The sequence below is a fragment of the Orbicella franksi genome, chromosome 1, assembly GCF_964199315.1.
Source record: "Orbicella franksi chromosome 1, jaOrbFran1.1, whole genome shotgun sequence".
In the NCBI taxonomy this organism is placed as follows: Eukaryota; Metazoa; Cnidaria; class Anthozoa; order Scleractinia; family Merulinidae; genus Orbicella; species Orbicella franksi.
In genome coordinates, this window is record NC_138145.1 from 22,103,866 (window position 1) to 22,131,849 (window position 27,984).

Consider the following 27,984-nt stretch of genomic DNA (forward strand, 5'->3'; position numbering starts at 1 on the left):
TAGTTCATAAACGTAGACACTGTTGTAACAGCTGAGCTTAAAAGTCTTAATTGTAACTTTGAGTTACAAGTAAAAAGTGGACTGAGTAAACATTCAATTTATTAATTTAATTAACAATTTTTTCTTTACCCACTGGTACATGTAAATGGCAATATTAGATGTCAGAAAGTTTTTTCTAATGCAATTTTTTAAGTATGATAACAGTTCAACACACAGAAAAGGACTTCCAAAGCACATAATTATTGTTTATAGATAATTATAAATCCTTGCTGACTCTATTGTACATTTAGATTCAGAAAATCAGCCCTCTGTAGGGAGGGTTTGTTGTAAAAACAACTAGGAATATGGCAAAGTTTTGACACTCTCGTACCAGTTGTAGACAATGTGCCACCTGCTATATCACAAAACAAACTTGCCTTTATGTGTAAAACATAGAAGGTTGATGCAATTAATTATTAATGGTCCATTCACAAGCTGTCTGCAAATACCTGCAAAGCCTCTCAGATTTCTTTCCATGCAGAAATATTGGGTTGCAACACTCTGGAAACAATCTTGTGTTCATTACTTTGCGCTTTACTGCTTGTCAGTTAGAGAATTCTAGAGCTTAACATCTCTCAGCTTAGTGTTATTGTGTTGGTAGTTCATATGAACAGTTCGATTTGATATTATGTAGCCATGTAGAACAGCCAGAAGGCTTTGCGTCTGTAAGTCTATGGAATCAATTCCAGATTTCACCTGGGACCTCTTCAGTACTTGCTTGGATTTTAATATTTTGGGAAACTGTGTCACTTGGCCATTTAGGTGAGGAATTGCTGTTGGGTTTAAATAAGAGTGCCTTTTGCTAGGCTGGGGCTAAAGGGGTTTTCTGCCTGCTTGAACCAGACTCCAGCTGTATGCATGAACTTCTAGTCCAGCTACTAATTTATATCCACAGTCCTCAGTTTAAATGTACATTATGTAAAGTCCGAAAGGTGAACATTAAATAAATTTACTTTACATAAGTTAGTAACTGGCACAAATAGTCTATCTTAGAAAGTTTAATTTCTGTTATAACAATTATTCTACTTCCTGTTTTAAGACAATATCTCCATGGATGGTTAAGGGGCTGTATAATGGGTCATGCTGTAAAATTTTCATTGGTGATGTATTAAAACGTTTGTCATTCGATTTGGATGGGGAATTCAGATGTTAATTTAAAAGTTAATATATACTGCATGACTTTACATGTAATAATTGATAAATCAGTTACCTGTTTAAGCTTAGTGCACCCTTACACACACTCTCAGACCAACAGTTATACATGTACATCAGAATGTAGTAGGCTTCCATGCCTCATATCTTTCCTGTCAGTGGTGGAAATGAGTGCACAGTCATCAAGAGATGTCTGCATTTGAGACTGAGACATGCCTGAGACGAGTCATTTATATTTATTGTGTTCTTATAACAATATTTAATTGCTTCAGACATTAACACATCCAAGAGGTCACTTGCTATTCCTGTGCTGTTAAGAACATTGAACACATAATGCATATCTTACAATGCCATTGTAAGATACATTGTATGTACATGTATGTGTACCTTAAGTTTAAAGTAAATTGCAAGATAATCATTTACCTGTAGTCTTTTGTCTCAAGGCTTTTAAGATTTGATAACAATGAGCCAGGGAGACAGCTCAAGCAGCCTCCAGCTGCATTCCTTGAAGCTGATGTGGCAGAGGTAATAGTGATATTCATAATCTACAGTAGATTTGTTTTGTCTTTCATTTTTAACATGGAAAATCCAAGTTGAGGCATGGATGTGAGTTTCACTACATCCTTCCTTCCTTCCATTGATTCCTGTTAGACTTTTTTTGTGATCGAATCTGCTGACCAATGTATAAAGTTTTTGCAGTCATAGCAAAGTTCAAACTATATTCAGTCTGAAGGTGAAACGATTTCCTTACGGAAAGGGAAGAAAAAACAAAAGAAAAAGGAGTTATTACAACATGGTGTATTCGTGTTTGGTCACCCAGCCAAGAAGGAACCCGGCCAAACAGGGTATTCTCTTACCATTGTGTTGTGCACTATTTTTTAACAATGCCAGTGGGCTTTAACTTCAACTTAAGCTATGGATTAAAACCTATATTCAGTGGCATCAAAATTGCTACTTTACAGATGATCCATTTTCCAAGTTGAGTGGCTCATAGCCACTTTGATCATAATTCTCCACTGGCATCAAAAGTAAATGGCTTACACTATATCTAGCTTCACTCATTGGTACAGCAAACTCAGACCTACACTAAATTATGGACCTTTTAACCTTCTTCTTCTCACAATCCCTGCCACTTACAAACAGAACATTAAAGTAACCTTCCCTAAGGCAACACTTTTCCTAAGTGGAGACTCTCCCCTTATGAGAGGTTGACTTCAGGGGTGTACAGATATTTCATGGTATTTGTACTGTATGAAACCATTTAAACAGGTTAGCTGTAGTCCTCTAGTTCTCCTGATTGCATGCAGCACAAAAAAACAATGCTTCCTGGTACATGTACCACAAAATTAGTTATGGAAATGTTGGACATGGAGTTTGCCATGTATGTACTGTACTTATATACATGCAACAGAGTGCAAAAACCTTCATATATCAAAGGGGGTCTTTGTCCGCCTGACTCTGCACAAAACAACAAACACCCTTCATGTTGAGGAATGATCCTACAATAAAGATATTTATATTCAGCAGAAAGATTGTGTAGTAGTTGTACAGTTAGGTTATTAATTACATATGCATATCAGTTCTAAGGCTTGATTGGCTCTTCCCCCTTAATTAATAGACAACTCAAAATATTACTTGTTTCTTGGCATGTGTTACTGAATAGTCTCTATTCATATATTACATATATTATTCATAAATAACTTTACTTTTTTTTTAGGTTGATGTCAATGAGCCTCGTCTTCCTCCAGAAGTTGTGTACATGCTGAAGAGTGTCAAGTGAGTGTTTAACCCGACTCTAGCTTTAAAACGCAACTCTTATGAGATTGTCCACTGTCCTCTACGTTTCTGATGTGTTTGTCAAGGTCATAGGGGGTGGCGGAGCCTCCCCTGCCCATTCCCCCAAAGCCAGCCAACACCATCTGATCCCTCCAGTACATATTTGGAAATGTCCTCAAATTGTACTTGCCATGCATGAAACCAAGATGACAACTGTTTTGAAGTGTGCCCAGACAATCGTAACAATCACACAGAAAAACAAGGATGTTAAAGTAATGGTAACAGAATCTGGACTTTGGTTTTCTCTTTGCTCTGAAGGGTCTTTGGTCATTTTGAAAAGCCTCTTTTCTTTGAGCTGTGCAAATACATTGAGACGAAGTTTGTTCCAGCCAATGCTCTTCTGTTTAGACCTGGCCAGGTAAGTGTTTCACTACGTGTTGATGGGTCTGCCATGTAACGTTTGGTACTACTAGTAATGCATCAGTGATTGAGAAGCAATAGATATTTAGAAGATTTGTCAAGCCTGCCCTAGACATGGTCCAACTATCCTAGATTTGACAGCAGGGTTAACTTGGATATTTTTACTAAGCTAAACTAACTAAGCTAACTAAGCTAACTAAGCCTTGGTTAGTGTTAACTATCAGCTGTCCCCATGTTTATGTTGTGTGCATTTTTGTTTAGAATTTTCCTTTGTCTCAGATGAAGTATTTGAGACAAGAAATACAAATAAAACTGATTTGCCCCTCTACCTTCCACTTTTCAACAACTGCCACACTAAAACTCTCGCACACTCTTATTGCCAGTGTGACTCTCCTCACTGTAAACATGAAATCCTTTAAGTAATAATTTTAAAAACTGGCAGATGTATATTCACATTTCAGATTGATGATAGCATCTATGTGGTCCAGAGCGGGAAACTCTGCGTCTCTGTAGTTGAAAAGGTTAGCATTGAGGATACTAAATTATTGCCATAGTCAAGGCTGTTATTATCTTGATTAACCAAGAGTTGCGGTAATTTGTTTAAGGTGATGTGATCTTGGTGAGAGTCGATAAACTGGAGAAAGGCGTTTGTTGTGTTTTCACTATTTTATCTGCTCTTGTTTTCACCGATCTATCCACTGTTGTTTTCACTCATTTATCTGCTGTTGTTTTCGGTAATTTACCCACTGTTGTTTTCACTAATTTATCCACTGTTGTTTTCCCTAATTTATCTGTTATGAAAGTAGCTTTTAACTTTAAACTAAGCACTGGAAAATCATTCTACCAAAAAGCAACAAAGTTTTTTATCTTGGTAAAACTAGCAAAAAGGGGAAAGAATCTCAATGTTGCTTTTACAGTAGAGTTTTTAAGGATACATCTTCCAACTCATGGACCGTTCGTTTTATTAGGGTTACAATGGATCTCAGTCTCTTTTTAACTGCATGTAGCGGGTGCTGATTAATTGTGCGTTTATTATATTTGTGTGTAACCAGGATGGCACAGAGGTGTGTATGAAGGAAGTACCTACAGGAGAGAGTATCTATAGCGTGCTTACCATATTGGACCTTCTCACAGTAAGTTGTACTGTTTTTTTTGTTTTTTACTTTTTCATCCCATGAAAGTAAACAAGAAAATTGCGTAATACAACGTGTTTAGTCACTATATATATTGATTTTTTTTCCTTTTTTCATGTAACGTTTTAGGCTTGAATTATACCACGCGTTCATAATTAATTTATTTATCTTGCCAACTCTAGACTTTGGAAAGAGGGTAAGGGTAAAGGTAGCCAGAAAACGCCCCAGTGAAAGTTGTAACCGCGCGTCTCTTACCTTTCCCACATCCCCCAAGTCTTTCCCTAGGGAAACTTGCACTCTTTTTCCTAGTTTCATCACTTACTTATCGCGTCTTCTTTCATGTTTTTTTAGGGTCACCCAATGGCTTTGCCCCAGATATGCTGTCGGGCAGTTGTTGATACACACGTCCTAAGGTAAGTGAACATCGGTAGCACTTGTTTTACGCCGTAACGCGAGTAGTACTTTCACTTTCCCCGCACACTCGTGAGCTATCCTCTGCCTTCTTTTAGTATTTGGTATCTTTTTATGTGTTTTATGTACTTTGTATTCCAGGTTACCAGGAAAAGCCTTCCAGACAGTTTTTGAACAGCATCCGGATTCTTTGGTCAGAGTCGTTCAGGTTTGTCCCATGAAAAATCTTGCGGTACTTTGTTTGAAACCTAGCCCCTTGTAAAACGTTGTCGTTAACGGAGCAATTACAATGAGGTATTTTTTAGACCATTTGCATTTGCTTGAAGGTTAATTTTTCTTTTCTGCTCATATGTAATTTGAGAACCAAGTAAAAATAGTAGTTGTAGAGGTTTTTCGTTTATGTGTTACGAGAACTGTAAAGCAACATTTTTTCTGTGCTATGCGAGCGCGGAATGTTCATGACCTAATCACTTCTTTTCATGAATTTATTTATTTTACAGATTATCATGCTTCGTCTTCAGCAAGTTACATTTATGGCGCTTCACAACTTCTTGGGACTCAGTTATGAGCTTATAGCCAGCGTAAGTTTAACTGTTTGTGTTAACGAGTAGCAGTAAAGTACAGCACTTGGACGGCAAACTATATCAACGAGTTAGACTTCACATGTACATATGTGATTTGCTCAAAGTACTTTAAATTGCCACAAGAAGAATAAGTGCAAATATATTAGGAAATTATATGTTATCTTGTGTGCATGCTTAGAGCCCAGCCTCTCGCCGACGACCGTCAATCTATGGCATCACCTCGAGCCCGATAAAAGGCAAGAAACCAGAAGCTGCTGCAAGTACAGAGAGTCAGAAGACAGCAAAGAAGATTCCTTTAGAGGTGGACTCTGGTACGAACAGTGCAGCAAGCAGTAAAACAACAACTCCTGACTCAGCTATTGACATGCCCAAGGATAAAGAGGAGAAAAAAGGTACCTAGATCTACATGTAACTTCTCCTTACAGTATCTATATATTATCAAGCAAACTTGTAAAGAGAGGAAAGAAAACCATTAGCTATTTAACAATTAGAAATCGAGAACGAATAATCTAACTGTTTTAGTAGAATTCTACATGAAATTTACTTTAAGTAATGGTTTCCAATTATTTCTCGGTGTATTAATAAACTTTGCGTCTTAGGCAGATCGCTCGTATTTAATTGTCATTTGAAATTGCAGTTGTGTGTGCGCGCATAATTTTTTTCAATAATTCCAATTTTTTTTTTAGGTCAAGAACTTCTTTTAGTCCTCTCAAGAATATAATTTCCATTTGCATCAAAATGTTCCTCCAAAACTTCACACTAATGGCTGATAGTGTTCGATTACTCAGCCAATCAGATTGTAGCATTTGCATTAGTGTTCAAGTAGAATTCTACTAAATAATTATGTATAGAAGGCCTTTAGTTAGTGTCTCACTTATTGTGCATCATTTTAACTTCAGGAGAACCACGTGGAATCATGGGCAAGGAGAGTAGTAAACCAATTGCCATAAAGAAGGTGCCCTTACATCGGAGCGTTAGCTTCACAGAGCCTGAACACGAACGGAAAGTGGATAAACAAATTGGACGCTGTAAGTCGGCAGCGACGCTGGAAACTATGTGGGGGATTGGGAACGACACCGACAGCCTATCAGGTGAATGTTACGTGTGTATTGTCTTGAGTGTTGAGTGAAAGCTTTAAGGGTTTTTTTCTGACTATTAAACCGGTTTGACCTTTGTTTACAGATCTATCTGATTTTGACGCAGCCCTTGGCCGGGCACGGATTACCATCCTCCCAGAATCACCCAACCGCTTGGCTACATTTGATCTGGAAGGCAGTGACACAGAAGGCAGTCCCACTTCCCTTAGTGAGGGACGCTTTGACTTCCCGTGCACCCCCGTGAGTGAGGACCTATCCAAACAGTTTCTAACCATGGACCCTGAAGAAGAGGACATGATGATGAAGACGGCGGCAAGTGAGATAGCCAAGAGTCTTGATTTACCGGTACGACCATTGGCTAATCTAATACGGCTATGTTTAAGAAATAGAAAGCATGTACCGCATGTAGGGTGAACCGTGCTTTAGATAACCAGCACGAAGTGTCCCCCTTTCTCTCGATATGGATCATCGAGTGAAAAGTTGAAACTTCGAGAAAAACTGTATTGACCAGACGAAAACTGGAGGCTAGAAAATTGAGAAAGGAAGTCTTTCTTTTTCATGTACCTTTTGGTGTTCTACTCGCCTTTTTACCGCGAGTCTTTCGCGTTTTGCGTTGCCCTATCCCTGGAGAAGTAATAGTTTAAAACGAAGAAAAAATCATTCAGTGAAACAAGCATACTCAAAAACGAGAATCAAACGCTTTTCCACCATTGGTGATTGGGACACGTAATCGCTGGAGCTATGTAATCGCTACTGTGTAGGTCTTTTAATTCGATTGAAAACAAGTATTGGTATCCGAATTGTGTGTGATTTATTTACAGGATTCTTCACTGTTGGAAGGCATTCTTTCCATAGCAAGTATTCCTTCAGGCACTGTCCTTATCAAGCAAGGCGATGCGGTAAGGGAAACAAGACAGTGAGGACACTCAAACCACGAACGCGTGACATTTTTATGTGCATTTGTTTCATGACTGCGCAATGAAAGGGAAAAAAGATACCCTTTTGTTTGCGTGAAGAGGCGTCATTGGATAATCATAAAAAAGACAAAAAAAAAAAAAGATAAATGTTCATGGTTCCGTTCGACTGTCCTCGCTGTAATAGTTTGATTATTGACTCTCTTTTTAGATACACTGCATTACGCATCCTTGCTGCGCTTAATTTCTCTTATCAGTGGCAAGTTATGAAGAACTACATCTTACGACTTGTTTAGAGTCAACATAACTTCCTGCTTGAAATTTCGTAAAAATCTGCAGTGACGCTAGAACTATAAGAATTATCATTATATATCGACAGTTAATATACGCTCTAACAAAGTGTCCTCGATTTCTTATTGGCAGGATTGTAGTTTGTATTTTGTTGTGACCGGCTGTCTGGAAGTAACACAGAAAAGTCTCAGCGATGACCAAGAGGTACTTTTCACAATCTTATCAAGTTATGAAAACTCTTAAGTCAAGTCCAATAAATAGTTTCAACAGACTCTTACTTGAGAGAACCAATGTCCCATAGTCCCATTGTGCCGGTTTACAAACTCGTAAATCATGACACGTACCCGGACTTAGGGCGCCCAATGTTTGGTACAGCTTACGCCGGTGATGTCCTCAGAGCGTCATCGCTGATATCCCTCACAACCTCTTCGCAAGCCTCCAACGCAGACTCTCTTACGACTTGTGTAAGATAAAGGTATTTTGGGTAGCCAGCAACCCTATCATTTTTGCCTTGGTATGACATTGTAAATTTTTCTTCTCTTCTAACTCTGGGGTGAAATAAAGTTGTTACTTTTTTTAATTGCATGACGAATAACATTATTAGCTAGAATAGAATAATATTATAAGCTGTAATTACTATAGTTCTCATTTATACATGTTCGTATTTTGAACGAGTTCTTAGCTCCTCGACGAAATGTGTTAAAATAAATAAATGATTGATTGACTTATTGATTTACGCAAACATTTCTGCCTACGAAGCTCCCTCCTTTCCACGCGAGAAAGTCACGTGAGAATCAACGCAGTCCAATCAATTTTTAATTTTACGATAACTGCAGAAATCCTCGCGCGCTCATTGGCTAATTTTTATTGTCAATAAGCGGACAGACACAGGAATGTATAATTTATGCGATGCGTCAACGAGCGAGAGCGGACAATTTGACAATTTGTTATCGTAAAAAACGAATTGAAGTCAGTTTTTAATGCCTCTGTCCTGTTATTGACAATGAATTTCGTCATAACAGTGTTAAAGTAGTCTGCGGATCCACCCGGCTATCGCCTCGTGGATCCACAGCTACTTTGACAATGTTATGACGAAATTCATGATCAATAACAGGACAGACGCATGAAAAACTGACGTCAATTTGTTAAACTGATAGCGACTCATCCGTGTTTGTTTTTGTTCCACAGTACCACTTGTACACAGCCCTCCCTGGTGAGTTTGTTGGCGTGTTGGCGGTGGTCACTGGAGAACCTTCATTCTTCAATGTCAAGGCAACAAAACAGTGTCACGTGGTCATCATTAGCAAAGCTAACTTTTACAAGTAGGTATATCTTATCAAAGAACACTCGGCCTCGTGGAGTGCCTAATGGTTACAGTATACAGTGACTGTATTTATAGTTGAAAGACGCGTAAAGCAGGTGTATGAATCGCTGCAAACGAGTAATGCGTCGAGATAAGTCCAGAATGTACGAAATAGAAGAAACTATTCTTGTAACGACCTCTTACTAACCGAGTTCGATGTCCGTACTGCAAGTTACGGACCGAGTTTTTTCCCCTTCGATTTATGGCCCAAGAGCGAGGCGCGGGCCATTAATTGAAGGGGGAAAAACGAGGATCCGTAAGTTACAGCACAAACCGAGAAGGTGAAGTCAGTAAGATATTTATTATATCTTTACGGTGTGTCTGACGGGTTCGGGAACGATTTCTATTCACGCGGAACGGCTTCAAATTTCCGACTCACCTCGAAAGCAAAATTACTGATTAAAAAAGAAGGTTCACTTTAAATTTCACAGGAGACTTTAATTTTAAACTGTGCACGTCTAATTAACTACGACGCTTTCTGCGTGTAAATGAATTTGAGCAACAGGATGTGCACGTACATCCGGAATTAGTTATGTCCTTAGCAGATTTATAGCAAAATCAATTTGTGGAACGTACAGTCCCTCGAGTGCCACAGTTTAATTTCCCGAGGTTTAGAGTTTCGTCCACTGTTTGCCGATGGTCTGCGATAACAGCAACATCTTTCTTATTGTGGAAATTTGTCATATGATTTACAACGTTATAAGAAAAGGTTTTGTAATGCTCAAGCAAGTAAAAGTTAACGATAAAAGCGAATGATGCTTCGACAACAACGTAAAACCTAGAACCAACAACGTACAACGTAGAACCGAAAACACCTTAAACAAGTAAACCTTAATTTTAGCAGAATATGAGAATACTTTTAGCGGTTTTTACCAATTCTACTCACTGATTTGAATAACAAACAGGAAACGTATGGTTTTGTTCATGCAATGAAAACCATTTAATTTAGATGGTAATTTTGACGCACTCAAGTATCGTAGTTCTATTATGATCGGGGCTTTGTATTTTTTTTTCTTTTGTTGAAATTAGAAAGAATCTTGGTAAGTGAAATCAACCCATCAATTCAAATAACTAAGTTCCACTTTTTGCTTAATATTAATGTTGTTGCTTAAGAATTGTTTGCTGTGGCGTTTGGCAAATGAACGTTAATGAGTTAATCGCCATAAAGGATTAAGAGTATAAAATATACAATTTTGATTTGTTCTGTGGTTTCTTTTTATACCTGCTGTTATTTGGCGTTAGATCGAGAGCTATTCACTGAGTTTCAAAGCATCTGTTTCGAAAAACGCGATTCATTTCCGCCCTGAAGTCTCTGTTTCGCAGTGAATATAACCAGGGATTGATTCCGGATGAAGAGAACGCTACCAGCTCGACCCAAAGCCAAACCACACGCATATTTTTGCATTGATCGCTCGTTGTCAAATGGATAAACGATGTCGTCAGGGTAGGAAGCCAGGAGATAAAGAATAGTGCTACAACCAAACCCACCGTCTTAGTAGCTTTTCGGTTTCGTAGTCCTTCACTTACAAGCGTATCGCTACGCTGAACATCTTGCCTTGTAATTGCCTTGGATTGTCTTCTCGCGATCACAGGGATGTGGGAGTAGCAAAACATAATCAGGATCATCGGTAAAAGGATGGTTATTACCGTCACGCACATCCAGAGCTTTGGCAGGTTGGCGGGGTTTGTAACCAAGATCCGCGAGAATCCAAGGGAAAGAGACGCTATCCAAACAAATGCTATTGCGATGTAGCACCGTTTTTCGGTAACCATCTGATGGTACAACAGAGCAAACCGTATGGCGATGTACCTATCCAAGCTCACGACGCACAAGCTAAATGTCGTGGTTACACTCGTTTGAATCCAGAGCGCGTCGATGGCAATCTTAAACGGGTGGTTGTACGGTTGAGGTGTCAAGACACACCGTGCGATCCATACCGGATCTATTATCAAACCCACTAGAAGATCAGCCAGAGCTAACGAGCTCAACAGAAGGTTTGATAAAGTTCTGACGTTGCGGGCTTTGTAAATGACCCAAAGAAAAACTGCGTTTCCAAGGAGGGCTGGTAGCACGATAATACCGTACAGCAAGGCCAGAATAACTGATGCTGGGAAAGCCAACTCACCGCTGCAGTTATTCGCCATCGTTCAAGTTTACTTTGAGTTTTGACTGTTACTTTATTATTTACTCAATGACAAGCGTTTCGATGATGTCTGTTGTCACCTGTCAGATGTCCCAAAGGATCGTGGGAGTTAGAGAGCTTATGCATTTTGTATGTCATTACCACTTGTAGTTTCCGTCGACTGACTCGCTGCGCAAAAATAGTTCTTCAAACGACAGAAGTTTGGGGCAACTCCTTTTGCTACCTTGAGCTCTGAAATCCAAAACAACAACAAAAAAAGACACTCTATTTACCTTAATCAGTCATTGAAAAAGGAGAACCAACAAACAAATAGCATCACAAGGAAGAAGAGGAACTTTTAAACGTCAGTCAGTTGCGTCACGTCAGTTATCGTGTTCTAGTCGATAACGTAAATGTATTTCTGTGTCACATTAACACAGCTGTCTTGTCAGATGTCTAAACGCAGGCTAGCAGCTGCTCTTAGACTACGTTTCCCAGTATAAATCCTCCAAGTTTCCAAGCAGGAAAAGTGCCGCACGTTCTCACATTTTAAGTTTCAAGTTAGAATCCTTACGGATTAACTTTTACCACGATTTTTGCATTTTTGGTACTCCAGCTTGTTGTCTTGAGGATAAGAAGGTCACTTGATAGATCCATTAGATCCATTAGACTCTATTAGATTTTCAGGCATATCCACGGCAGTTACAAGGACGCTTGATCCTTGAATACAAAAGTAGAATTTGCATTTTACGCCCGAATCTGAAATGTAGGAGGCGTCGTCCATCTTATAGTGGAACGTTTTGTTTTAATTTTTGTAGGTTCCTATTCCAAAATTCTTATCAAAGTTAACGTGAAAAAACATTCTGCATCTAATATATTTTTAAAGAAAAACAGAAAGTAATACTCTCAACTAAAGATCAAAACACCAACAATGCAAGTTCACAGTGGTTTTTAATGCTTTGTTTTTTTGCATCTGTCGGTGGACAAGAAATATTGCCTTTGTTCACTATAAAGTCTTTGAAGAAACGTAGAAAAAGTATTGTTTGATGCTTCTGATTGTCAAGTAAAAGTGTTCTGCAATTCGCAATTATTTTCGTTACATTTAAACTCTGGAAGTAATATATCAAACATGAAACACCGAGAAGAGAGTTGACGACGTGTAGCAGAGTATTTTTGGCTAATTTCGAGGTGTTTTGAGTGTCTTGAGTGCTTGATATATCTTCTCAATAGAAACTAAAACTAAGGAGTAAAGGGAGTAATAAAAACGTAAAAATCTAAGCCAATTAAGAGCAGCTATCATGATTATGGTCATGCTTTCCTTCGTTTGAACTTGGTGAATCATTGGTGTGTTTGAGAAGTATGATTTAACTCAGACTCACGTGCACATAAATATATTCGTCATTTAAGTCAATCTAGATATCGATTAGTTCACATTGATTTTGGTTTTCCTTAAGTAAATGTAAATTGTTTTCCATTAAAGCATGGCCAGTGATTAATAGGCAAAGTTGAATCAGAGATCAATTCTTAATCCGATTCTTCTGGTGTGGTGCTCTTGATGAACACGTGAAGGGAGTGTTACGTCGGCACAATTGCGTTTCTCTTTAACGGTGCAATTAAAGGGACATATACCTTACCAATTTTTTTTTTATTTTCAGAGCACACTTAAATTAAGCGTTAACGTCTGCAGAACCTTTTTTAAATGTCTGAATCTGAGGATAATTGTGTTGCTACAAGGTTTTCTCCCAAACGTAGATCACAGCTGTTTTACTTTTTGAATTACTAATAAAAAAAGAAGGTTCACTTTGAATTTCACAGGAGACTTTAATTTTAAACCGTGTACGTCTAATTAACTACGACACTTTCTGCGTGTAAATGAATCTGAGTGACAGGAAGTGCATGTACTTCCGGAATTAGTTATGTCCTTAGGTTTAGAGTTTCGTTGACTGTTTGCCGTTGGTGTGCGATGATACCAACATCTTTCTTATCGTGGAAATTTGTCATGATTTACTTAACAAATAAAGAAGCCTAAGCCGTGTATTACACTGTGGTAAAACACGACGGACATTTGAGAACACGAGGGCAATGTAGAAAACACGAGCCGCAGGCAATGTCCGGAGTGTTTTATCCCAGTGTAATACACGGCTTAGGCTTCTTCATTTACTTTATGACAGATTTTTTTCGCGCAAAACAATAAAACACGCTTTTTCTATGTTTTATACTCTGTTAGAGAACAGTACTAAGAAAATACGCGCGCTGATTGGTTAAAAATCGTGTTCCTATAACTCGATGGAACACAGAACTAGCACGAGCTGTCGCCGTAATGATGAAGCGGGCAAAGAGAATTTACATTTTGATAATCAAAGTTAACAAGTTGTTTTCCTTTTTTTCGCCGCGCTGTTTTCTAAAAGAAATAGAAAACATGTTCTCCGTGTTTCTATCGAGTTTTAATATAAATTTACCAGCGTTCTATCACGAATGCTGTCCTCTGATTGGCTACGCTACTCACCTCCTATTTAAACAATAGAGTGTTTCTGTGGAGGAACTATCGGCTGATAGTTGCCCCGCGGAAATTGGATGTTCTTAAAACAAATATTTGCCCGAGAAGCGAAGCTTCGAGGGTAAATATGCTAGTTTTAAGAACTTCAAATTTCCAAGGAGCAACTATCAGAGGGATAGTTCCGAGACAAAAACACTCTATTGTCTTTATTGTTCACCACTAAGTTTTCTTCCGTACGCCATTTCAAAAATCATATTGAATTATTTTCAACTTTTTTAGATGAAAGCCGTGAAAGCCAAATGTAAAATCTGAAAAAGAAAACAAGCAAAAACCCTCCTAATACAAATTTAATTGTTTATTTTCTATAAGCCCGCTTGTTTACAGAAATATTTTCACGGACGAGCACTATCCATCCGGGTATTTTCCTCTGACGGGCACTATGGGACTGATAGTGTCTCTCCGCGGATGAACACTGTCGCGCTACGTGATCAATTTAAACCAATAAGAATCGAAAAAAATTTGTGGTGAACTCGAGAAAGGTGTGGAAACACTCGCCTGCGGCTTGTGTTCCCACAGCATTTCTCGTTCTCCCAAACTTCCATTCGTGTTTCTATAACTCGATAGAAATACGGTACTTGTTTTCTATTTCTTAAATAAAGCATGGGTTTTTGAACAATCAGAGCGTGCACAGTCCTTTCTATATGATTTAACATTTATTCGCCGAAGGCGAGGTGAACATGGGTGAATATTCACCGAGACGAAGTCAAGGTGAATATTCAACGATGTTCACCGAGCCTGAGGCGAATAATTGTTTTAGTATAATTTTCAGAGGTAAAACACAGAATAACGACTAAAACAGACTGTTCGTTTGCATACACGCATGCAGCCGTAGTTTTAATAATAAGCTTACATCTTACATCGATTGTGAATCAAATTACACATCGAGTTTGGCAATAAAACAAACAAGCGAAACGCTACGAAAAAAAAAATTCATCCCGTACCTTTGTTTTATCGTTGTTGACCTCATTCACAGCTGTCATCGTCAAAAAATAGTAGCTTTAGTTTGAAGAAAAATAAATTTCGGTTAATCGATCTGACCTGCTGGCGATCAACGTAATCACCGGGTTTGCGATTCTTAAATTCCTTGAATACGAGTTCTTGAAAGTATTTTTGGTCCAACGGCGACAGCAGTCATTTTGAAAATTCTCCATTCCTCCAAATATCCTGGACTTGGAGTGATGTCTTTGGAATAAAAAAAATTTGATTCAGCAACTGTTAGCCATGTTTACTTGCCGAGATGGCAAAGGTGGCGAGCTTAGTAACCAGGCCTCAAAAGTGTTATATTCACCGCCTGGTGCGGTGAATATAGCGTCATATAAGGAATCGCTCGACCAATCAGATTGCTGGACACTCTTTGTTGAGCTCTGAAATTATACTAAAAAAAGTTATAAGCAAAGGTTTTGTAATGCACAAGCAAGTAAAACATAACGATAAAAGCGAATGACGTTTCCACAACAACGTACAACGTAGAACCGAAAACACCTTAAACAAGCCCTAATTTTAGCAGAATATGAGAATGACTTTAGCAGTTTTACCAAATCTACTCACTGATTTGAATAACAAATTTTGACGCACGCAAGTATCGCAGTTCTATTATGATCGGGGTTTTGGTTATTTTTTTTTCTTTTGTTAAAATTAGAAAGAATCTTGGAAAGTGAAATCAACGCATCGATTTAAATAACTAAGTTCTACTTTTTGCTTAATATTTGTTGCTTAAAAATTGTTTGCTGTGGCGTTTGGCAAATGAACGTTAGTGAGTTAATCAACATAAAGGATTAAGAGTATAAAATATACAATTTTGATTTGTTCTCTGGTTTCTTTTTATACTTGCTGGTATTTGACGTTAAATCGAGAGATATTTACTGAATTTTAAAGCATCTGTTTCGAAAAACGCGATTCATTTCCGCCCTGAAGTCTCTGTTTCGCAGTGAATATAACCAGGGATTGATTCCGGATGAAGAGAACGCTACCAGCTCGACCCAAAGCCAAACCACACGCATATTTTTGCATTGATCGCTCGTTGTTATATGGATAAACGATGTAGTCAGGGTAGGAAGCCAGGAGATAAAGAACAGTGCTACAACCAAACCCACCGTCTTAGTAGCTTTTCGGTTTCGTAATCCTTCACTTACAAGCGTATTGCTACGCTGAACATCTTGCCTTGCAATTGTCTTGGATTGTCTTCTCACGATCACAGAGATACGAGAGTAGCAAAACATAATCAAGATCATCGGTAAAAGGATGGTTATTATCGTCACGCACATCCAGAGCTTTGGCAGGTTGGCGGGGTTTGTAACCAAGATCCGAGAGAATCCAAAGGAAAGAGACGCTATCCAAACAAATGCTATTGCGATGTAGCACCGTTTTTCGGTAACCATCTGATGGTACAACAGAGCAAACCGTATGGCGATGTACCTATCCAAGCTCACGACGCACAAGCTAAATGTCGTGGTTACACTCGTTTGAATCCAGAGCGCGTCGATGGCAATCTTAAACGGGTGGTTGTACGGGTGAGGTGTCAAGACACACCGTGCGATCCATACCGGATCTATTATCAAACCCACTAGAAGATCAGCCAGAGCTAACGAGCTCAACAGAAGGTTTGATAAAGTTCTGACGTTGCGGGCTTTGTAAATGACCCAAAGAAAAACTGCGTTTCCAAGGAGGGCTGGTAGCGCGATAATACCGTACAGCAAGGCCAGAATAACTGATGCTGGGAAAGTCAACTCGCCGCTGCAGTTATTCGCCATCGTTCAAGTTTACTTTGAGTTTTGACTGTTACTTTGTTATTTACTCAATGACGAGCGTTTCGATGATGTCTGTTGTCACCTGTCAGATGTCCCAAAGGATCATGGGAGTTAGCGAGCTTTAGCATTTTGTATGTCATTACCACTTGTAGTTTCCGTCGACTGACTCGCTGCGCAAAAAAAGTTCTTCAAACGACAGAAGTTTGGGGCAACTCCTTTTGCTACCTTGGGCTCTGAAATCCAAAACAACAACAACAAAAGACACTATTTACCTTAATCAGTCATTGAAAAAGGAGAACCAACAAACAAATAGCATCACAAGGAAGAAGAGGAACTTTTAAACGTCAGTCAGTTGCGTCACGTCAGTTATCGTGTTCTAGTCGATAACGTAAATGTATTTCTGTGTCACATTAACACAGCTGTCTTGTCAGATGTCTAAACGCAGGCTAGCAGCTGCTCTTAGACTACGTTTCCCAGTATAAATCCTCCAAGTTTCCAAGCAGGAAAAGTGCCGCACGTTCTCACATTTTAAGTTTCAAGTTAGAATCCTTACGGATTAACTTTTACCACGATTTTTGCATTTTTGGTACTCCAGCTTGTTGTCTTGAGGATAAGAAGGTCACTTGATAGATCCATTAGATCCATTAGACTCTATTAGATTTTCAGGCATATCCACGGCAGTTACAAGGACGCTTGATCCTTGAATACAAAAGTAGAATTTGCATTTTACGCCCGAATCTGAAATGTAGGAGGCGTCGTCCATCTTATAGTGGAACGTTTTGTTTTAATTTTTGTAGGTTCCTATTCCAAAATTCTTATCAAAGTTAACGTGAAAAAACATTCTGCATCTAATATATTTTTAAAGAAAAACAGAAGGTAATACTCTCAACTAAAGATCAAAACACCAACAATGCAAGTAAAACGTAACGATAAAAGCGAATGACGTTTCGACAACAACGTACAACGTAGAACCGAAAACACCTTAAAGAAGCTCTAATTTTAGCAGAATATGAGAATGACTTTAGCGGTTTTTACCAATTCTACTCACTGATTTGAATAACAAACAGAAAACATATGGTTTTGTTCATGCAATGTAAACATGTCATGTAGATGGTAATTTTGACGCACGCAAGTATCGCAGTTCTATTATGATCGGGGTTTTGTATTTTTTTTTCTTTGGTTAAAATTAGAAAGAATCTTGGAAAGTGAAATCAACGCATCGATTTAAATAACTAAGTTCTACTTTTTGCTTAATATTTGTTGCTTAAAAATTGTTTGCTGTGGCGTTTGAGAAATGAACGTTGGTGAGTTAATCAACATAAAGGATTAAGAGTATATAATATACAATTTTGATTTGTTCTGTGGTTTCTTTTTATACTTGCTGTTATTTGGCGTTAGATCAAGAGCTGTTCACTGAGTTTCAAAGCATCTGTTTCGAAAAACGCGATTCATTTCCGCCCTGAAGTCTCTGTTTCGCAGTGAATATAACCAGGGATTGATTCCGGATGAAGAGAACGCTACCAGCTCGACCCAAAGCCAAACCACACGCATATATTTGCATTGATCGCTCGTTGTCAAATGGATAAACGATGTCGTCAGGGTAGGAAGCCAGGAGATAAAGAACAGTGCTACAACCAAACCCACCGTCTTAGTAGCTTTTCGGTTTCGTAGTCCTTCACTTACAAGCGTATTGCTACGCTGAACATCTTGCCTCGCAATTGCCTTGGATTGTCTCCTTGCGATCACAGAGATGTGGGAGTAGCAAAACATAATCAGGATCATCGGTAAAAGGATGGTTATTATCGTCACACACATCCAGAGCTTTGGCAGGTTGGCGGGGTTTGTAACCAAGATCCGCGAGAATCCAAAGGAAAGAGACGCTATCCAAACAAATGCTATTGCGATGTAGCACCGTTTTTCGGTAACCATCTGATGGTACAAAAGACCAGACCCAACGGCGATGTACCTATCCAAGCTCACGACGCACAAGCTAAATGTCGTGGTTACACTCGTTTGAATCCAGAGCGCGTCGATGGCAATCTTAAACGGGTGGTTGTACGGGTGAGGTGTCAAGACACACCGTGCGATCCATACTGGAACGATTATCAAACCCACTAGAAGATCAGCCAGAGCTAACGAGCTCAACAGAAGGTTCGATAAAGTTCTGACGTTGCGGGCTTTGTAGATGACCCAAAGAAAAACTGCGTTTCCAAGGAGGGATGGTAGCGCGATAATACCGTACAGCAAGGCTAGAATAACTGATGCTGGGAAAGCCAACTCGCCGCTGCAGTTATTCGCCATCGTTCAAGTTTGCTTTGAGTTTTGACTGTTACTTTATTATCTACTCATTGACGAGTGTTTTGATGTCTGTTGTCACCTGTCAAATGCTCCAAAGGATCGTGGGAGTTAGAGAGCTTTAGCATTTTGCATGTCAGTACCACCTGAGGTTTCCGTCGACTAACTCGCTGCGCAATAAAAGTTCTTCAAACGACATATGTGTTGGGTAACTTCTTTTGCTACCTTGAGCGCTAAAATCCAAAACAAAAAAAAGACAATCTCTATGTAACTGAATCAAACATCGAAAAAGGAGAACAAACAAAGAGCATCACAAGGAAGAAGAGGAACTTTTAAACGTCAGTCAGTTGCGTCACGTCAGCTATCATGCTCTACTCGATAAGGTAAATGTATCTCTGTGTCACGATAACAGAGCTGTCTTATCAGATGTCTAAAAGCAGGCTAGCAGCTGCTCTTAGACTACGTTTCCCAGTAGAAATCCTCTAAGTTTCCAAGCAGGAAAAGTGCCACACATTTTCACATTTTAAGTTTCAAGTGAGAATCCTCACGGATAGACTTTTATTATGATTTTGCATTTTTGGTACTCCAGCTTATTGTATTAAGGATAAAAAGGTCACTTGATAGTTCCATTAGACTCTTTCAACTAGACAAGGTTTTTCCGCGATAATGCCGAAGAGCCCAAAAAGGCGCAAAATACTGTTTGTTCACAAGCAGACCACTCTATGTGTTCGTGGTTGATAATTGCTTATATGAAACGAACAGAATCTATGAGGGTTATGAATAAGGCTCTGAAGATTGCATATCTAAATTACATCTCCGTCTGAATATCCCAATAAAGTTAAATGAAACGTTTATCGACTCTTGTGATGTTTTTTTCGCCTTCCCAGGCCGTCTGAAACGTCTTTTTACGAAGTTACGATGTCTTCCTCTCTTGTCTTACTGGTCAGCCAAAAGTGATTTCGTAAAAAGACGCTTCAGACGGCCTGGGAAGGCGAAAAAACATCACACGAGTCGATAAACGTTTCATTTAACTTTATTGGGATATTCAGACCGAGATGTAATTTAGATATGCATTTTTCAGAGCCTTCTTAGATTCTGTTCGTTGCATATAAACAATTATTAACCACGAACACATCGAGTGGTCTGCCTGTGGTTTGTTCGGTAAAAACCGGAATTCGAAGTCAAGACTTTTCGGTAAATTTATGAACTGTAGACTTCAATATCAGTAAAAGATTCTGTTAGCTATGCTAAGAAGTTGTCCGTTGCGCTTTCAAGTTTCGTATACATTTCTCCGTGATAGTCTGTTTACAGCAGTTTCTTAGCTTTTTTCATACAGATTCGATATTTTCCTTTTCAACACGCCATGTTTGCACCCCGACAATACAACAGAAAAACCTTAAAAAGATTTATTGATTTAAAAGACCTGATATTTATCGCATCAAGTTTTTATAAGTTTCGCTGTAAAAGGAAAATTAAAGAACCGTCCTACATTTTACACCTTTCCGTTGGGTAATGGAAATATAAACGAAGCATACTTCAAGCCAGGTACGAAAAGTTCCATAAAATTATGACAAAAGCATTCATTTTTTCCCGCAACAGTTATTCTCGGTTGTTTGCGTTTTGACGATTGATCAACAACTTGGCGTGAGAATCGTCATCGCCGCCACAGCTTCTCCGTTCCTAATCACGTTTCATTATCAATATATTCGATTTACTGAGTGACAGACAGACAGGTATTTGCTTGATTAATTAATTGGTTCTGTCTTTTTTTCAGCGTGATTCGTCATAAGCCCAGAGTAATACTGAACGTGGCTCATTCTCTCATAAGCCATCTTTCTCCTTTCCTGAGACAAATCGACTATGCCCTAGATTGGATGCATGTGGAAGCCGGCAGAGCAGTTTACAGGTACAAGAAATAACAGACTTCCTTTAAAACTGCGGCTGAAACATTTGCACGTTCAAAGCACCGTATTTTAAGAACGTGATATGTAACCCACTCGACCACATCTCATAAGTAAAACCTAAAAACAGTTGCCAATAAATTTTGACTCATTGCAAACTCACTTTTGCTTCCCAAGAAAATGACTGCACCGTTTGAGTTAGAAAACAGGCGAAAACCCAGCTGTTCTGTTTCTTCTCCGTCTCTTGTTAAATTTCAGACAAGGCGAACAGTCCAATTGTATTTACATCGTGCTGAATGGCCGTCTTCGTTCAGTTGTTACACTCAGCGATGGCAAAAAGGAACTCGATCGCGAGGCTGGCCGTGGAGAACTGGTGGGAGTGGTGAGTGTTTGTATTCTCACGTCACGTGACTGATTTGTCCGGTTTGATGCTTTGATGCAGTCCATGATAAATTATCGTTCCCAAAAGTAAGTTCCTGTTACCAGACACATGCAAACAGAAGCGAAGGCCTTAAGGGAGGAGTTTGATGTGTTGCCATCATGGCTGCCTCTTTAACATGGACGTATATCGACGTATATCTATATTGCACTGTTGGTGACAATTTTATTTCGGGCATTTGTCTGTTGTCAATTACCTTTTGGCTGTTTTTCAGTTGTCGGGTAATCCCAACTATCCCAATTAAAATGAAGACCAAAATAAGACTATAAACCAAGCAGCTGTCAGTATCAAACCGTAGTCTCAAGGTCTCAAGGTTAATGTTCTTGCGAATCAGACAATGACCAATAGTTTAGACTCAAATTCAGACTTAGGACGTGTGGTTTTTCATGAAATCGTTTTCTGTATTGTCTGTGACTGAGATTTCGTTCTTCTAATCTTGTGCTTGTTTTCGTCTTTTCAGGTTGAAGTCCTTACACAAGCTCCAAGGGCGACGACTGTTCACGCCATTCGGTTTGTTTGAAATCTTGTTTTCTAATGACTACCTCGAAACTAAGTCCAACGTAGTCAGAAAGCTAGTAACTAAGTCGAAGTCTAAAGTCGGTGGCAAAAAGGCAATGTTGCACCCAGTTTTAGAATTAGAAACTGAGGCGGGGAAGCAAGCTCGCGCGCGTCTGGTCGAAATATCAAGATCTCTGCACTGGTTGGTAAGAGTACGTTGAAAGAGATTTTGATGCAAATACAGCGTATAAGTAACAACACAATACTTCATTAAGGAAGCGTTGTACTGTTGATAGTTTTGTTTGACTCTGAGCGTGTTGAAAGCATAGCATTCTTTTCATACTTAGGGACACCGAACTTGCGGTTCTTCCGGATGGTCTGCTAAATACAATCAAGAGACATTTTCCTCAGGTAAATTTTCTGGTCCACGTCTTAATCGGTAAAGTGGTATAGAATTCTTTCACGGAGCAAGATGACGATTTCGTAAGTAATAGTTCTAGCTTCCAAATCAAGTTTTGTTATGATATTGGTCTCAAAGGTTTGTTTATTTTGATTTCAACAGGTTGTTACCCGTTTAATTCATCTGCTCGGTGAAAGGCTACTGGGACAGTACAGAAGAAGTTACGCAAGAAGCGAAACATTACTGGGTATTAAGATTAAGTGTTTCACCTTTCACTTGCGCATGTCACTCTTAAGGAGTGGGGTCCACGTTTCGTGTAACTCCATAAGAGAAGACAGACAGAGAGATTCGTCTCGACATCCATACTGCTATCCTTTCTTGTCTCGTTTCGTTCGCTGCCGTGGTGGTCGAAAGTAATTTTTTAAACGGTTCTTGCTCTTTCTCCTTCTAGTATCACGCTTTCAACTTACACGTCATTTTATTTTTAATATGTAGAAAATCACCTACCAGTTGATAATCAGATATTTGGGGGCTCAAATCTCGGGACAGTAGCTATTATTCCCGCCTCAGAGGATGTGCCTATCTCCAACTTCTCATTTGAACTCAGCTTAGCACTTCACACTATCGGTAAGTCGCATGTACTGTCTTACATGATACACACAACTGTTCACTGAGCCTGATTCAGTCCAGGGATGAGACGAGCTGATTGTGTTTTTGTCCGAGCCTTGTCCTTGCTCATCCGTTGTTTTTGTATCGCGTCAAGTAAGATTTCCATGTTTTCTTGGCTGTTGAAACTAAGGCATTCTTGTTACAAAGGATGTGCAAATTGAACATAGTTTCACATTGAGTCTCGTCTCACTTAGCGAAGAAATGCATTGTAGAGAAACCATTAAAATCATTCATTGAAGCTATTCTCCTCTTTCAGTAAAACGTGGTAGTCTACAGGTTATTGTGTCTTATCAGTTATAGTTGTGCTTTGTCAGATATGTTGATTGTGCCTGTTCTTGGTTCCCAGGTCCCACCCTCTTGCTGACCAGCCAGTTAGTTCGAAGCAAGCTTGGTAGCTCCGCAATGGACAGGTGTCTAACTGCCGTTTTGTTTGTATTTCCGTATACCGCAAAACGAGTCAAAATAATTGTACAATGTTTTTTCCTTTGGTTACAATTTATCCCAGTTGCTTGGTATTCAGCAATGCCTGTGAAGTTAATATCTTTAGCTTTTGATGACGTACTCACTTTTCCATAGCCACGATGGCGGCTTTCGCTGTGTTTAACGCTAATAATAAGTTTTTTTCTCGTGCCTATTTCATATTGCAACGTTCTCCCTTTACCGTTTACACACTTTGACTTGTGTTCTCCCTACGTTGTGCTCTACATCAGTGTCTGTTGAAGTTATTAATTTCAATATTTTTTTTCCAAGCATGAACGAATATCGCCTGTCGAGCTGGCTTGGACAACAAGAAGATCTTCACCGCATCGTGTTGTATCAGGCTGACGCTTTCATGTCTGCTTGGACGAAACGGTGTATTAGACAGGTGTGAATATTTTGATATCTGCGGCGTGATTGACAATGATTTGCTCAGGTTTATATATGTATTTGTTTTCGGAACGTTTCTGTTTGTTGTAGATATAAGTTCAAGGTGTTCATGCGCGGTCATTGGTTACTGTCTAAATGGCTTACTTCACCCTTGCCATGCTTGCCAGAGTAACTGTTTCTCCCTTTCGCGCTTCTTAACTACGTTTAACGTAACAAGTACGAGCGCAGCGTTCTTTATCTTTAGGTTAAAGATCAACGTCGGGTATCCGGCAGATAACTAGTCGAAAGCGGAACATATTGTATTTCTTTGAGTTCGATTACCCAAATGTTTTGCGACTTACGTTATGTTCGGTTGAAACTGAGGCTCCCACCACTTGTCGTTGAATACACCAAGATTGTTACCCTCTCTCTCCCTTACAGGCGGACAGCATTGTCATTGTCGGTGTAGCAGATGGCAGTCCAGCAGTCGGTCAGGTATATTTGACGTATTCCTTTATTTTATTTATTTTTGGTTTTTGGTAGTTTGATGGTACTTTGATTGTACTTTGATTTTGATCGGAGCCTTGTCGAAATTATTATTCATACGACTATAACTGCAAACTTTACCCACATTTTGTCTCCGATCATCCATCACCCAGTTTAGCCAAATCCATATTGTAAACACATATCCATGTGTAAACACATCTTCATATTATTTGTATCCTGTACTCAGTAGTAACTTTTTCGTTATTTGTTACAGTTGGAAAAGCAGCTTGAAAACATTGGCGTTCGTTCCCAGAAGGAGCTCATTCTCCTACATCGCGAAGACGCCGCCAAGGGTTTCCGCATTTCACACACTGTGGATTGGCTTAACGCGCGGGGCTGGATCTGCGCACATCATCATGTAAGATTACATTTTATACAGTCACTAAACGAGTGTGATTGATTCTTGCGAATGAACCCCTATAATTATTGCCAGGCACAAGTTCAATCGGTCTCGTATCTCCAAGGGCCCTGGGCGTTTATCGTATTACCTCGTTCATCAGCGAAATTATAAAATTTTTATGCTGTTGCTTTTCAAAACAGTTCTACATTTCGCGTAAATCTGTGGAATCATTGTAGAGCTTAAGCACAGACGTTTTTGAACCACGGACGTCAATCGGAAGTCGAAACTTCTCCTCTTCGACGCGTATTACTTCCTTTTCGTTGAAAATGTCAAGTTGTAAATGCTGAAATGAGAGCCTTGTAGTCTTGGTTGTACCGAAATTCCAGATAAAATGTTAATCTTCTACGCAAATAAAATTATTTTGATTTCAAATCGAAATACAAAACAGTATTCGTATTGAACTGCATTTCCGTTTGGTTTTATTATCAAGTCGTATGGTAATAATTTTCTATCGCACAGACAGGGTATACGTAGTCAAACACCTTCATGTATTTATGTCTGCAGTGTCTGCTATGGAGAGAATATTCCGCCATCAACTAGGACCGCGTTGTTCGAAAGCCGGCTAACGCTTACCCAGGATTAAAAGTAAACCAAAGTGTTAATTTTTCTTGTATGAAAATGTTTTTCACTGCGTATGTTTTGTGTAGATTGAGATTATTCAAACTCAGAACTGAAGGACAAACAATATAAACAGGAAACGTCACCAAAACGTTACAAAACTCAAATCAAAATTCTCGCTAATCTTGGGTTAGCTTAATCAGGCCGGCTTTGCACAACCCGGCCCAGGTTTCCAAGCACGACGAGAGAGAGATCACTTATCTTATATGTCTTTGTTTTTTGTACTTTATTTAAGGTTCGATGCTCTAAGAAAATTTTTGGAAGGCGTCCTCTGTCTGAAAAGGTGGGAAGTATGAAATGATGGTTTCGCAATTTCCTTTCTATAAAAGTTTGCCTGAACGTCGAAAGGATGGAGTTATAGTAAGTTGCTTTCGAGTTGTCTTGTATGTGTGAGTGTGATGGATGTCTTTTCGTTCAATTTTTTAGTACTCACAAGATCCTGCAGCCTATCCTTTACCAGACAAGTGAGTTAAGTCTCTGACACTATTTTCATGTTAAAGTTATAAACCTGTTCTTTTTTTGTATGGGGTGAACGTCTCTTTCCCGGGAGTTAATACATGTTCTACGGTGGTTTCTTTCAGAAAATCCGACTTTTTACGTCTTGCTCGAAGACTTACGGGCACGTCTATTGGATTGATTCTCGGAGGAGGCGGGGCTAGGTAAATATCTGATTTGCCGACTGCCTACTGTTTTTGGTGCTTTTTTTAACATCCCATATCTCACATTGTTGTTTTTCGATTAGACTGTACGGTCGGTAGTGTTTATGGTATTTGTTACTTTTAGGGGATTATCTCATTGCGGAGTCATCAAAGCACTGGAAGAAGCAGGTCAGTCTTTCAGTCTTCGAACAAACAGACTACAGGTCTCAACGATGTTCATAAACATGGCGGGCCAAAGAAAATAAGCGCTCTAGAGAGCCCGGGTTCTGTCGAACTTTTTTCTCGCTATCCTCTTCTGTGCGTTGTATAGAGGTTTTGCACGGCAGCCATGTTGCATGGCAGGAACAACAGAGTCTTTTTCCTATGGGGAAAAAAAAATGTTTTTTCTAATGTAGAACATTTTCATTGTTCCTGCCATGCAACATGGCAGCCGTGCAAAACCTCTATTTCGGAAAAAAAAGACACACGAACAACTCTTGTAGTTACATGAAGAGCACTTGAGTTATCCTGCGTAGCAAACTTTCCCGTACTTAGAGCTTTTTCCGCATTTTGGCCACACGGAACGAGCTTGCCCCTCACCCCCTGCTTCGTCGATGTTTTGCTCTCACTCCAATTTTCGCGTGGTCAGAATACGGAGAAAGCTCTTCGTGCGGGGACGCCCTCTATGCAGGCTACACTTGAGTCTCCACGGGCAAATTCTCAGGCAAACCACGAGAAACTTGTTAACTGATTTTCCATGATAGTGAATGCGTGGTAATCGTTTGGTTACAGGTATTCCTGTTGATATGGTCGGCGGTACAAGTATGGGGTCCTTTGTTGGTGCAGCGTACGCTGAGTCAGCTGACGTCAACAAAATGTGTCAGAAGGTCCGCGAGTGGTCACTGGTAAGAGCTAGTCGTACGAGTTGCATGCCTGTTACGTTAAGTAGTTTTGTATAAGTTCTATTATCTGTCCGTTAGCGAAGTTCACTACGTACTGGTGTTTTATTGCCTAAAGACCAAGAGGATTGTTATCTTACGTTTGGCGCAGCAAAAAGATTAAAAACTAGCCTGTGAACAGGCTCTCTAGTCGAGAATGGGGCGAAGAGAAAGCGGGGAGAAAAAGGAGAGAAGAGAGAAGAGGGGAAAAAGAGGAGGGGAGATTCTTCCCTCGGCCACTTCACTCTCAGCCAGTTCCTTCTTGGCGCTTCCAGCCCTGGTCAGACCCTTTTAGCTGGAACCTGTTCACAGTCGAATTAATAACGAGATTTCTAAAAGCACTGAGGGTCGCTCGAATTCCTGTTCCCGAGAGTTGATGGAAACCGCAGTGTTCACCAAGCATGTTGCTAAGTGACATGACGTGGCTGATGACGTCAACTGTCGCATCAACTTTCAGATTGCTAACGCTGGTTCCGACTGGTTCTGAAATTTTTCTGATACTTCAACTATAATTTGTCGAAAATGGGCCTTATTTCAAACCGACTGAAAGTCTCTTTATCGCTTGTAGGACATGACGTCACTCTTCAAGAAGATCCTGGATCTGACTTATCCATTCACCTCCATGTTTTCAGGTGAGATTGTTTTTGTAATTCATGAACTCAGTATGTTATAATCAATACACTCTCTGACGTGAAAGCTGTTGTCTTCTCCTTTTACCCAGGAAGTGGCTTTAACGCCAGCATAAGAAGCACATTTGGAGAGCGACAGATAGAGGTACATTATGCGTGTTCCAGTATTCCATTACTAACGAATTAACGTTAGTGCTAATCGATGACAGACATAGGAATGGACACGCGTTCGTTTTACCAAGAGTGCTTGTATCGAACGTGAAACTAGAATACTGTTTGTGAATCACGATATACGAAATTGTTTTCAAATCGAAGGAAATTTTAACGGTATAAAAACACCAAAGAAAAGAACAGAAGTCGTACAGGATCACAGAGATTGGCGGTTGGTGCAGTGTTATTACCAGTGTTATTAACCCTGCGATGGACTAGCATCCCATCCAGGGGGGAGTAGAAATGCTCCTAGTCGCTTCATGCTACAGAAACCGGGATAAGCTCCGGCCTGGTGGGCCACTTGGCTCGTATGCAGACTTTACCTTACTTTCTTTACCTGCAGTGTTATT

At 39.5% G+C, this 27,984-nt stretch overlaps 4 protein-coding genes across 5 annotated transcripts in view; 1 reads left to right on the forward strand and 3 right to left on the reverse strand.

Annotated features, from left to right (window-relative positions):
• LOC145497409 (patatin-like phospholipase domain-containing protein 7) overlaps positions 1-27,984 on the forward strand; it is a 38,461-nt gene that overhangs the window by 3,395 nt on the left and 7,082 nt on the right. For both annotated transcript variants that reach the window (XM_081477218.1, XM_081477222.1), the window contains exons 5-35: positions 1,635-1,716; positions 2,909-2,967; positions 3,286-3,385; positions 3,849-3,908; positions 4,440-4,520; positions 4,872-4,933; positions 5,073-5,139; positions 5,432-5,512; positions 5,694-5,907; positions 6,415-6,606; positions 6,698-6,957; positions 7,434-7,511; positions 7,950-8,021; positions 9,006-9,139; positions 20,677-20,808; positions 21,062-21,185; positions 21,703-21,752; positions 22,088-22,151; positions 22,303-22,387; positions 22,636-22,767; positions 23,156-23,219; positions 23,560-23,674; positions 24,097-24,150; positions 24,416-24,559; positions 25,455-25,502; positions 25,646-25,683; positions 25,801-25,878; positions 26,003-26,046; positions 26,650-26,762; positions 27,364-27,427; positions 27,517-27,569. In XM_081477218.1, coding sequence (XP_081333344.1) covers positions 1,635-1,716; positions 2,909-2,967; positions 3,286-3,385; positions 3,849-3,908; positions 4,440-4,520; positions 4,872-4,933; positions 5,073-5,139; positions 5,432-5,512; positions 5,694-5,907; positions 6,415-6,606; positions 6,698-6,957; positions 7,434-7,511; positions 7,950-8,021; positions 9,006-9,139; positions 20,677-20,808; positions 21,062-21,185; positions 21,703-21,752; positions 22,088-22,151; positions 22,303-22,387; positions 22,636-22,767; positions 23,156-23,219; positions 23,560-23,674; positions 24,097-24,150; positions 24,416-24,559; positions 25,455-25,502; positions 25,646-25,683; positions 25,801-25,878; positions 26,003-26,046; positions 26,650-26,762; positions 27,364-27,427; positions 27,517-27,569 — 2,944 coding nt within the window. The remainder of the gene's footprint in view (positions 1-1,634; positions 1,717-2,908; positions 2,968-3,285; positions 3,386-3,848; positions 3,909-4,439; positions 4,521-4,871; positions 4,934-5,072; positions 5,140-5,431; positions 5,513-5,693; positions 5,908-6,414; positions 6,607-6,697; positions 6,958-7,433; positions 7,512-7,949; positions 8,022-9,005; positions 9,140-20,676; positions 20,809-21,061; positions 21,186-21,702; positions 21,753-22,087; positions 22,152-22,302; positions 22,388-22,635; positions 22,768-23,155; positions 23,220-23,559; positions 23,675-24,096; positions 24,151-24,415; positions 24,560-25,454; positions 25,503-25,645; positions 25,684-25,800; positions 25,879-26,002; positions 26,047-26,649; positions 26,763-27,363; positions 27,428-27,516; positions 27,570-27,984) is intronic.
• LOC145497432 (5-hydroxytryptamine receptor 1B-like) lies at positions 9,144-11,330 on the reverse strand. The gene has a single exon (XM_081477239.1). The coding sequence runs from the start codon at positions 11,323-11,325 to the stop codon at positions 10,435-10,437; it is 891 nt and encodes a 296-aa protein (XP_081333365.1). The 5' UTR covers positions 11,326-11,330; the 3' UTR covers positions 9,144-10,434.
• Positions 15,720-16,846, reverse strand: LOC145497443 (5-hydroxytryptamine receptor 1B-like). The gene has a single exon (XM_081477250.1). The coding sequence runs from the start codon at positions 16,608-16,610 to the stop codon at positions 15,720-15,722; it is 891 nt and encodes a 296-aa protein (XP_081333376.1). The 5' UTR covers positions 16,611-16,846.
• LOC145497453 (5-hydroxytryptamine receptor 1B-like) lies at positions 16,880-20,665 on the reverse strand. The gene has a single exon (XM_081477260.1). It carries the CDS (start codon positions 18,906-18,908, stop codon positions 18,018-18,020), a length of 891 nt encoding a protein of 296 aa, XP_081333386.1. The 5' UTR covers positions 18,909-20,665; the 3' UTR covers positions 16,880-18,017.

Coding starts and splice junctions, on each gene's coding strand:
- LOC145497432 (XM_081477239.1), bottom strand. CDS start 11,325: ATGGCGAATAACTGCAGCGGTGAGTTGGCTTTCCCAGCATCAGTTATT.
- LOC145497443 (XM_081477250.1), bottom strand. CDS start 16,610: ATGGCGAATAACTGCAGCGGCGAGTTGACTTTCCCAGCATCAGTTATT.
- LOC145497453 (XM_081477260.1), bottom strand. CDS start 18,908: ATGGCGAATAACTGCAGCGGCGAGTTGGCTTTCCCAGCATCAGTTATT.